Source organism: Eleginops maclovinus, chromosome 19 (genome assembly GCF_036324505.1).
Source record: "Eleginops maclovinus isolate JMC-PN-2008 ecotype Puerto Natales chromosome 19, JC_Emac_rtc_rv5, whole genome shotgun sequence".
Lineage (NCBI taxonomy): Eukaryota > Metazoa > Chordata > Actinopteri > Perciformes > Eleginopidae > Eleginops > Eleginops maclovinus.
This window is the reverse complement of record NC_086367.1, coordinates 4,516,317-4,527,661: the sequence shown is the minus strand read 5'-3', so window position 1 is coordinate 4,527,661 and position 11,345 is coordinate 4,516,317. Positions and strand designations below refer to the sequence as shown.

At 42.2% G+C, this 11,345-nt stretch overlaps 1 protein-coding gene across 1 annotated transcript; it reads left to right on the top strand.

Moving 5' to 3' along the window:
• Positions 1-456: 456 nt before the first annotated feature.
• On the top strand, positions 457-3,272 carry LOC134881669 (uncharacterized). The gene is made up of 2 exons (XM_063909180.1): positions 457-559; positions 1,837-3,272. Exon 2 carries the CDS (start codon positions 1,890-1,892, stop codon positions 3,270-3,272), a length of 1,383 nt encoding a protein of 460 aa, XP_063765250.1. The 5' UTR covers positions 457-559; positions 1,837-1,889.
• The last annotated feature ends 8,073 nt before the right edge of the window (positions 3,273-11,345 follow it).

Genomic DNA, 11,345 nt, shown 5'->3' with positions numbered 1-11,345 from the left:
TGGATAAAGTCCTCAATGTTCTTGTTCGTTTTTTTGACAATGAGGAAAATGCTGTTAAAACGCAACACCTCGCTAGTCGAAAAATGAACATAGCCAATGCTGCAGCACTTACCCAGGAATTGAAGGATGTGCTGCAGTCCTATGGTTTAGGGCTGCAGCAGGTGACCAGTATTTTACTGGACAATTGTGCGGTTATGCGGGGAAAGAAGTCCGGTCTCGAGACACAGTTGCGCAGGGAGAACCCGCACCTGCTGGATATATCTGGCGACACAGTCCATATGGTTTCTAACGGTGCAAAAGCCATGATGAGCCCTTTCAAGGCAGAGGTGGAAGATTTCTGCTCGGATGTGTTTTATGACATAGAGAAGTCTCCGAAACAGAAAGAAATATTTTCGGAATTCCAGAGATTACTCCATCTTACACCGAAGAGCTTGATCAGGCCCATCAGTAACAGATTCCTGCAGATGTTGGAGGTGTGCAATAGGGTGAGAGAACTCCTGGATGTCCTGATTGTGCACTACTACAACCTACTGGATCCGGGCGAAGAGCATAAATACAGGTAGGTACAAAGCATTTAAAAATGTGTGTGAATTAAATCGTATTTGTCACAGTATAGCCTCTCAGCCTGGCTCAAAATACGCGACTATCGTGTCCGATTCTCGGCTGAGACCCCCCCTTACGACAATTGCGATTGTCTTTGTGTGCGGCGAAACCCAATGTAAAAGTCGGACACAAAGTCGGGACTTGTGTAGTTTTAGCCTAGTCGTTTCTATGAGCACTCTTCACAAAATAACACAGAGTACACAGCAGAGGTCCTCTTTATTTGCTCACCCGTGCGGTTACCTGGCATACATGCGTGCTTTTAAATGTTGACAACATCCGAAACCTACACCTACGAGCCGCGTCTTATCCCTTGCGCTGTCATTCAGCAGCACCCCGTTGGGATTGATAGTTGATATATAACTATTTTGTCTTGCGCGAAAATAAAACGACCTTCCTTTTTAAGGAGCTTTTTTCTTTTCTTTTTTTGAACATGTGTTATATTCTGGCCTATAGCCTTCCCTTATGAGAAAATGTGTTGTAGTGCAGAATCAAGCTGTTTTTTTTAATAGTGGCTATAACGGCTTTATAGTATTGCTGTAGTTAATGCAACACATGAAACTGCCAGCTATATGCTGTATGATGATATGATAAAAATATTGCATTACTGACAGTTTTTTTTTTTCATTAAAAAAATAAAATAGGGATGTATTAGTGTATTGTCTATAATGCTGTATGTTATAACATGCAGCCTTAATCCCCATATGGTTTTATAAGAGGGAGCATAACGTGGGTGTGTGTGTGTGTGCACTCCAGAAAGTTACTCAAACAAGTCCTTGAAAGGCACGAGGTCTCGCCTCAGGAAAGGGCCAGAATAGAGGTTCTGCAAGGAGAACAGGCCACAGCATCCAGGACCCAAACAAACCAGAGCCGGAAGGAACGCATCTCTGTGCTATTCACAGATTTTGATAGGCTCACAGCCTTGATTGACCTGTTCAGAGGTATCTTGAATGAGTAGGAAAATCCATGGCTAGTTTACATACATTTATTTATTACTTGGTGGTAATGGCCCAGCTCTCCTGGATGGCATAGCTTTTTAGTTAAGACAAGGTGCAAATGGAACAGTTAGGTCTATTTTTCAACAAAAGTAATCCACCTCAAGAGAATTCCTTACAGCATTGTATAGTTAGTAACTGTACTGTAATTACCTAGTTGCATAGTAGTAACTGATGTCTTGTTCTAAGTTTTAATTACAACTAATGGAAACATGCCTAAATGTTTTTTGTATGTTTACAGGTGTCCTTCCAACATTTCAGGCATTTCTGAAAAAACTGCAACATGAGAAACCAATGGTGCACTTGTTGCATGTTGAAATGTTGGCACTGGTAAGAGAGCTGCTAAGCAAATTCATGAAGCCAGGAGCTATCCCCCTGAGTGTCAAAGAGATCCTCAAGATCAATGTACGGGATGCAGCGTTACAGCTGCCTAACAAATCCCTGTGTGTTGGAAAATATGGATACTCTGCCATGACCAAGGCCCGTGTGGCGAAGACACTGTGGGTTGGAAACTTGTACAACTCCCTCAGAGAGGGCTACATGAAGGCAGCAGAGTTTCTACTCAAAAACCTTCCCCTCGACAACCACATGGTCACCTCACTCTCGGCTCTGACCCCATCCCTCATACAGTGTGACTCCTTAGGTTCAGCATTCATGGCATTAGGGAAGGCCTTGCCTAATGTGGTTCCACCTGAAGCACTCGGCCCACTGCGGGAGGAGGTTCGTGCATACCAAATAGATGCTGACCTGGTACCTCTGGCCAATACCTATGTTGAAGAAAACAGCCGAGTGGATGTGGACTGGTGGAGTCAGGTGGCACTTCTAAGAAATTCAGAAAGAGGTGTGAGATACCCAACCCTGATCAAACTTGTGAAAGCCCTTCTTTCAATTTTCACAGGCCCGCTGGTGGAGGGGTCTTTCAACATAATGGATGACATACTGGAGGCAGACAGGTGCAGGATGAATGTGGAAACGTATGAGAGCCTCGCCATAATTAAGTCAACAATGAAAGCCAGGAAGTGGACGGCCTCAACAATGTTAATTGACCAGCCTTTAAGGAATTCTTGCCTTTCCTCCTATAAAACATACCAACTCCACCTAGAGAAAAAGAAGGCAAGAGAACAGGGAATGAGGGAGAAAAGGATGAGTGAGGCCATGAGGGTGAGGTCTACAGCGGTGGCAAACAGAATAGTGACCCAGGCGAAGAAATCAAAAGGGCCATCCTCTTCCTCCACTAGGCCAGCTGCCTCACCTAGACCAACCAGACCTTCACCAAAGACCATCTCCTCTGCAAAAACAAGACCTTTTCGACCCACTGGGCCCTCCACCACCTCCTCTGGGGCAGCTAAAAAGCCATCCAGCTCCTCCTCTGGGCCCTCTGCCTCCTCGTCTGGGGCAACTAATAAGCCTTCCGCCTCCTCATCTGGGCCCTCTGCCTCCTCATCTTGGCCCTCTGCCTCCTCATCTGGGCCCTCTGCCTTCTCATCTGGGCCCTCTGCTTCCTCATCTGGGCCCTCTGCCTCCTCCTCTGGGCCATCCACTGCATCCTCTGGGCAACCAAAGTTATTTTCTCTGTTTCATGGTCCAGCCAAGAAATCCTCTTCAATAGCCTCAACTACCTCTGGAAAAAGGAAGAGTTCGGATGACTCAGAACCCGGAAAAAAGAGGAAAAAATAGAGCACTTTGTTTCATTTTTTGAATCTAGTTTTGATAACTTAAACCCCACTAAAAAGTACTTTGGAGATACAAATGCACTTTGTTTATTTCTTTCTATTTGATTTAAGTTATCATTTCATGTAGGAGTTAATGTTTTTGATTACTTGTTTTGATATTACTTGATATAACTTTCTATTGGTTTTATTAACATCTGTGTATTTAATTTGCCATTTTATTTCTGATGAACAAAGTTCAAAGTTATTGAAATGTTGAAATTGTTGAATTATTTGATTTATTAAAACTGTTTGAAAAGTAAATCAGTCCTTTTAATGTACCCTAAATTTCAGAGTGCATTTACTACAGCATGCTCAAAATTCACTATTTAAGAGTGTTTTTATCAAAAGGGGGGCACCAGGGGGGTCACGGCCACGGAAGGGGGCCATGGCCCCCAGTTTGGGAACCATTGTGAACACTATACAATAATCTGCATACATGTATATAGTTGTTTGCATGAGTCTAAAAAGTTCAGGCTCAGGATTTTTTTTTGCTTTAATCCCTGAGAGCAGCTGGCAGAGGTCTTTGCGAACATTTTCAACCTGTCCCTGGCCCAAGCAGTTGTTCCCACAATCTTCAAGACCGCCACCATCGTGCCAATGCCGAAGCTCTCAACTGCTACGGCTCTTAATGACTTCCGTCCTGCTTCACTCACCCCCATCATCGCTAAGTGTTTTGAGAGACTGGTGCTCTCTAACCTGAAATCCTGTCTCCCTGCTACACTGGACCCATACCAGTTTGCCTACCGCTGCAACAGGTCAACTGAGGATGCCATTTCCCACGGCACTCCACTCTGCCCTGACCCATCTGGATAGCCCCAAATCATACGTCAGAATGCTGTTCATAGACTTCAGTTCTTGGTATCAACACATCGCTCTGTAACTGGATGATGGACTTTCTGACTAATAGACCCCAGTCTATGAAGTTAGACAATCTCCTTTCGATTTTTTTAAATCGGCAAAAAGCGCATCTGCGGCTTCCATGAACACTTCTTTCACAATCTCACCATCCTTGAAAGATTTCTTTCCTTTTGCAAGAACACGACATACACGATAAGAAGCTATGGTTGCAGCCTTACTCGTGGTATTGGGCCTGGTAAAAATGGACTGTTGTGTTGCTAGCTGACTTTTCAATTCCTTGACTTTTCGGGCATGCAGTGGTGATTTAGCTGGGAGGTTTGTATCGTAGCTCTTGTGGACCGTCTTGAAATGCCGCTCCAAATTCCCTTTCTTTGGTAAAGACACATTTGCATTGCAGATAAGACACATGGACTTGGCATTCGAATACACGAAAAAATAATCCTCCTCCCACTCTGAATGAAAATTATAAGTTTTAGATGTTTTAGCTTCTGCCGCCATGGTAGTATCAACTCGCTCTAGTCCAGCTTCTCACGCCCTCCCGAGTCCTTAGTTAGAACCTAGCAACCATACCCTGCGCGCGCAGATAGAAAGAAGCGCGTGAGATTTTTTCTTTGATTATGCCTGATCTACTTTACTATAGCTGTACAAATCTACACACTGCTTCACGCGATCAGCAGTTCATTGTGCCTATTTAAGATGTTTTAAGTTGGAAGTTTTAATGTAGGCCTATTTTACGCAACATTAGGTGGATAGCCTATACACAAAATGTTCTCGCGATCAACTGGAACTCAGCCCGCGGATGAACATGTTTCTGACTCCAAAATTAGTGATTGCTCGTCTGATGATGGTTACGTACCTGAAAGCAGTCATAGGTCCAGCTCAGATCAAGATGGTGAAGATGATAACATACCTGTTCAACCCTGTTCTGATGATGAATCCACTTACACTACAACTACAAGCAATACCCAGATGCTTTCAGCAGAAACAGCCGAGTCTTCATCTACTGAAACCTCAGCAGCACGAGAAGGTTCTTCTTGCACCCAGAAAAATGTTTGCTATGTTTGCAAAAAAACGCAATCTAAAATAGCTCGTCACCTTAAAAAACACGAAAAAAAAGAGCCTGAATTCTAAAAAGAGAAAAAGGTTGCTTGAGAAGTAGTGGAACAAAGGTAATTATGAACACAATCAAGAGGTTATGAGAAATCATGGTGGAACACTTAAAGTAAAAAGAAGAAAGGGAGCATCAGAAATCTCTGTGGATACCAAAATGTATGTGCACTGTACATACTGTAAAGGTATGTTTGTCTGTAAAGAGCTGTGGCCCCACTCACGAAGATGCCCGTCAAAGACAGCCTCAGAAACTGAAGCCAGTGTTAAGAGCAAAGTCTTAGCCCTGGCCGATATTGCAGAGTCAACCTGCTCCCAAGCAATTTCCACTGGAGTCTGGAAGGTCCTTGGAAAGATGAGATAGCATCTGTAGTACGGAATGACTTCCTCATACTGCAGCTGGCCCAGTCTCTCCACAACAAGCATGGAAGTGATCCAACAAAATTTGAGTACATCAGAATAAAGGTTCGAGAAATGGGCACACTTTTATTGACCTTAACACAGAAATATTCTATATTTAGCTTTGAAGATGCTGTAAAACCAAACAATTTTTACAAAATCATTGGAGCTGTTAAAACAGTTGCTGGATATGATGAAGAGAAGCACTCGTATTCCACACCAAGTCTTGCCCTGAAATTAGGACACTCGCTCAAGAAGATTGGTGATATTATTCTATGCAGGGCCATCTCATCAGAGGATGAAATGTTGATGAAAGTAGTGGAACGATTCACAAAACTCTGCACAAAAGAATGGGCAGGACAAGTCTCACACACTGCACTGACTACTTTGAGGAAGTCAAAGTTCAATAAACCATCCACCATATCACCTATCACAGAGGATGTTCAACTTTTGCACAAGTACCTGGAGGAGAAATTGGCTGGCGCCTTTGAAAACCTGAAAGAGCATCAGTCTGCTCAGGCGTACGCAGAACTTGCCAGGGTGACACTTGCTCAAACAATCCTCTTTAATAGACGCCGTGCAGGAGAAGTCTCAAAACTGACACTTGAGTCCATCAAGAAAAAGAAGCAGTGGCTCAGTCAGTAGGGGCTTGGACTGGGAATCGTAGGGTTGCCGGTTCAAGTCCCCGAACAGACTTGAACTGACACTTGAGTCCTTCAAGAAAAAGAAGCAGTGGCTCAGTCAGTAGGGGCTTGGACTGGGAATCGTAGGGTCGCCGGTTCAAGTCCCCGAACAGACTTGAAATATGGAAAGTGGACTGCTACTTGGAGAGGTCCCAGTTCACCTCCTAGGCCCTGCTGTGGTGCCCTTGAGCAAGGCACCGGACACCTCCAATCCCCCCTCCCCATTGCTCCCCGGGCGCTGCACAATAGCTGCCCACTGCTGTGTGCATGTATGTGACAATAAAGAAGGTTTCATCCTCCGATTCTATTCTAAAAGAGACCAAACTGAGCTTCATGGTGACCTAGCTGCTATCCTGTCACCGTTTGAACAAAAACTAGCCAGGGTGGAAATCATGGGCAAAAGAGGGAGGAAAGTTGTTGTTTTATTAAACCCTGAGGTTCTTAGTGCAGCAACGCTCCTTGCAGAGAAGAAAGACACATGTAATGTGCACAAGGATAATCCCTTCCTATTTGGACGGCCACAGTGCCCCTACACGAGCTACTACAGAGGACAGGACTGCATGAGACTATTTGCACGGATGTGTGGTGCAAAGAATCCTGAAAATCTGAGGTCTACACATCTTCGCAAGCACATTGCAACATTGTCCCAAATCCTCAACCTCAGGAATGATGAGCTGGACCAACTTGCCAACTTTCTGGGCCAAGATATTACGGGTCCACAGAGACTTTTATCGTCTGCCGGAGGCAACTATAGAAGTGGCAAAAATCTCAAAGCTTCTTCTTGCAATGGAGAAAGGAACTCTTGGAGAATTCCAGGGAAAGTCTCTTGACAAGATTGAGATTGAAGGTATGTTGTGGTAACACAAGTATTACAAATAAAGCACATTTATTACAAGGACAGTATAAATTCAACAACAAATTAGTGAGACTAAATAAAAAACACAATAGTTGTATGCAATATTTTGGTCATCTTCTGAATTGGGAAGATGTAAATACAGACCTAGAATATATCAAGTAAATATGCCATACTGGTGGTAAATTATACCAAAAAATGTCAGGAGTACAAACTTGCAACAACAATGATATTTATTTTTTGCATCAATCATGTTTTTCTTTAGATGAATTGGACCTAAAACTGGATGAAGGTGAGCATGATGATGAAGACGATGGAGACACTCAAGCTGAGAGAGATGACACCATCGGGAACAATGAAGGTGATGGAGAAGACCAAGGTGGTGGAGACAACGAAAAAGGTGGTGGAGATGCTAAAGATGGAGGCAGTGAGGAGTCAGATTGTGCCCTTGGAATAAGGGGTACAGTGGTATGCAAAAGTTTGGGCACCCCTTAGGAAAACCACTGCATCAGTTTGTCACTTGCTGAGCTTTTGAAGCAGCAACTTCATTTTAACATATCTTATACCTTATGGTAACAGAAACATCTCAGTAGTGAAATAACTTTTATTGGTCAAACAGAAACATGTTTATGTGCATTCAAACAAAAATAGGCATGTGCATAAATTTGGGCACCCCTAAGAAATAATTCCATTAATATTTAGTATTGCCTCCTTTTGCTGCAATAACGGCCTGTAGACGCCTCCTGTAGCCACAGACAAGTCCCTTAAGCCTGGCAGGTGGTATTTTGGCCCATTCTTCCACACAAAACGTCTCCAGTTCAGTCAGGTTTCTTGGCCTCCGTGCATGGACAGCCTTCTTCAAATAAATCCATACATTTTCAATGATGTTAAGGTCTGGGGACTGGGATGGCCATTCCAGAACATTGTACCTGTGCTTCTGCATGAATTCCTTGGTGGATTTTGATCGGTGCTTAGGATCATTGTCCTGCTGAAAAATCCAACCCCGGCGTAGCTTCAACTTTGTGACTGACTCTAGAACATTCTTGTCAAGAATCTCCTGGTACTGTAAGGAATTCATGTGGCCCTCAACTTTAACAAGTTTTCCAGTACCTGTGCTAGCCACACAGCCCCATAACATGATAGATCCTCCACCAAATTTTACAGTGGGCAACAAGTTCTTTTCATTGAATGCAGTGTGTTTTTTTCGCCATGCATACCTGTTCATGTTATGACCAAATAACTCAATCTTGGTCTCATCTGACCACAGTATTTTGTTCCAAAATGCTTCTGGCTTGTCCAGATGTGCTTTTGCATACCTCATGCGACTCTTCTTGTGATTAACACTCAGGAAAGGCTTTTTGCACATCACCCTTCCAATGAGCTCTTCCTGGTGCAAAGTACGCTGGATTGTGGAACGGTGAACAACTACACCATCAGCAGCCAGATGTTGTTGTAGTTCTCTGGAGGTGGTCTGTGGCTTCTCTGTGACCATTTTCACCATCCTTCGCCTGTGCCTTTCCCCTATTTTTGTCGGCCTACCACATCTTTCCTTCACACGGACTGTTCCTGTGGCCTTCCATTTCACAACTACGTTTCTGACTGTGGAGACAGACAGTTTAAACCTGTCAGATAATTTTTTGTACCCTTCTCCTAATTTATAATGTTGGATTATCTTAGCTTTCAGGTCAGTGGAGAGTTGTTTTGAGGTCCCCATCTTGCCACTCCCTAAGAAAGAACCTAGGCCAGGCACAGCCAGCTATTACCTATGTTAAATAGCCTTTTTCATGATTGGTTCCACCTGTCTTTGTAATTGAAGGTCTAATGAGCTAATCAAAGCAATTTTGTGCAGCAACCTGTCAGCTATAAATCCGTACAGGTGTTGAAATGAATGCTATTTATAAGGGTGCCCAAACTTTTGCACATCCCATTTTTTGCATTTTATTTTATTATAATAAAACTATGTAATGCTACCCTAAGAATTTTGGTCTGGAAAACACTAAAACGTCTACATCTTTGTAGGAAAACAAATGTTGTTGCTGTGATCTTCTATTATAAAGGAAAAGCAAATTGTCATGAAATCTCAGAGGGGTGCCCAAACTTTTGCATACCACTGTATGTGTTGAATATCTTCCAGCATGCATTCATGGTGTATTGCAGATTAAGGATCATATTTTCATGTAATGAGTTCCGCTGTGCTGCTTTAATATTACCACAAAGCCAGCAAGGCTCACAGTCGCCATGATAAATAGACCTAACAATGATCTAAATGGTGCCATCAGGGTAAAGTTCATGGTGTGGTTCTACACTTAAGGGTAGTCATGTGGTATATCTATGCACACAAAAAAAAACAGACACACCTAATCATCATGGCAACTACCAAAGTTGTGCTCTGATCACTTATCTTGAAACTGAAGATGCTGAAGGGCTTTTTAGTGTTCTTTTCACCAGAAAATCCAGAAATGAAGATGCCTGAAGAGCCCACCAGCTCCTCTGGTAATAAGTGCGAAAGCCATAAATTCTTCTTGCTATATCACAGGCAATACTACTGTGCTGCATGTGTTCCACTGGGGGAGGAAGCAGATATAGCGCTGCCAGTGACAAAGACACTTTGCTCAGTATATGTTCAATGTTGTTAGATAAATTTGCCTCTGCTGTTAATACGGATCCATATTGTGGTATTATACTATACATTTTCAATGGGTTCATCATTACTTGTCATTTTGGGGTTAGAATAGAATCAACTTTTACATAAATATGCTGCTAGTAATGAATTAGCCTTTTTGGAGGGAGGCTGAGCTGTTCATGTTCAAATGTTTAATAAGTGTTGTGCCACATGCTAGAAAGGTAAGTATAGCTTTAACACCAAAGCACGATTACCAAACCCTGATTGGATATAAGTTTGTTTGATTTTTTTGTGTCTAGAGCAATGTGTAATCTAATCTAGTCCTCCACAATGACAAGAGCTGTGTCTCTTCACATCTACACATACTTTCAGGATCAAGTTGCAGCTGATATATCAAAAGTATTTTTTTGTTTATAAAATACACTTCACATAAATGGTTTGGATTTTGCGCTGGCTATTCCAACAAAATATTTTCTTGCTTTTCCAGGACAGAAAAAACTGTGTGCGACTGAGAGTGTTGTCGCCAGCTCCAAAGGTAGGACTTCATCCATTAATTCCTTTTTTTTTTAGTTGATTAAAGTAGAGTTAATTAGTGCGAGTGAATAAGTTGATATGTAAAGATTACAACAAGAATAATTCAGTTAAGTACATGGTGCCATCATTTCTCAGACACATCAGTGCCTTTTGAACAGCAGGTATATATTTGGCCTAAGAGGTGTGCAAGAGTCCCTGGCAATGGGCAACCATTATAGTGTTGATGCTCCTGCCCCTGTGTCATCATAATCTGATTTTATACTGATTTTAATTTAACTAATTGTGACTTTTGTGTATAATATAATTAACCTATATTTCAGTGGCTCAAAAGTTTTCAAGAAAATTGAAACTAAACCGCTATTGTCTTCATAATCTTAACACATAAAATATTGTTTTGATTGACAGAAATAAAATCCAGGAGATGTGTGAAAGACCGTGGAGCAAGACTGAAATCGGTGCTGTGATGAAACACTTCAAAACGCATATTGCAAATGGAGACCTAGCAACTACAGTGGATTGTGAACACTGTAAGATCACTGAGCACCCGGCGTTGAAAGGTAGAAGCCTTCAAAATATCCGTGATTTTGTCAGGAACAGGGGCCTTACGGTCAAAAGAAAATAACAAGTGTTTTTCCTGTAAGCTAGAAGAAAAGAGGATCTAATTAAGTTTGTTTTTTTGTAAGAACTTATGCAGTCTGTTTTTCACTTTATGTTGTGTTATGACTTGGCACTATCAGAATCAAAGTTATTTAATTGATCTTTAAGAGCAAGTTAGAGCTAGTTAGAGCTAGTTAGAGCTAGCTAAGAGCTAAACATTTTTTTTGTTTTGCACATTGTTCTTCCTGTAGATGTTCCTGACCGATAAAAAAAGTCTGTTGGAATTGCATCCATTAAAACCAGTGTTTCTGAGCTGATTCAAGGTTTATTTATTGTCATTCCAGGACATGAGGGTACATAAAAGGAATGGAATTTAGTACTCAA

Coding starts and splice junctions, on each gene's coding strand:
- LOC134881669 (XM_063909180.1), top strand. CDS start 1,890: ATGGTGCACTTGTTGCATGTTGAAATGTTGGCACTGGTAAGAGAGCTG.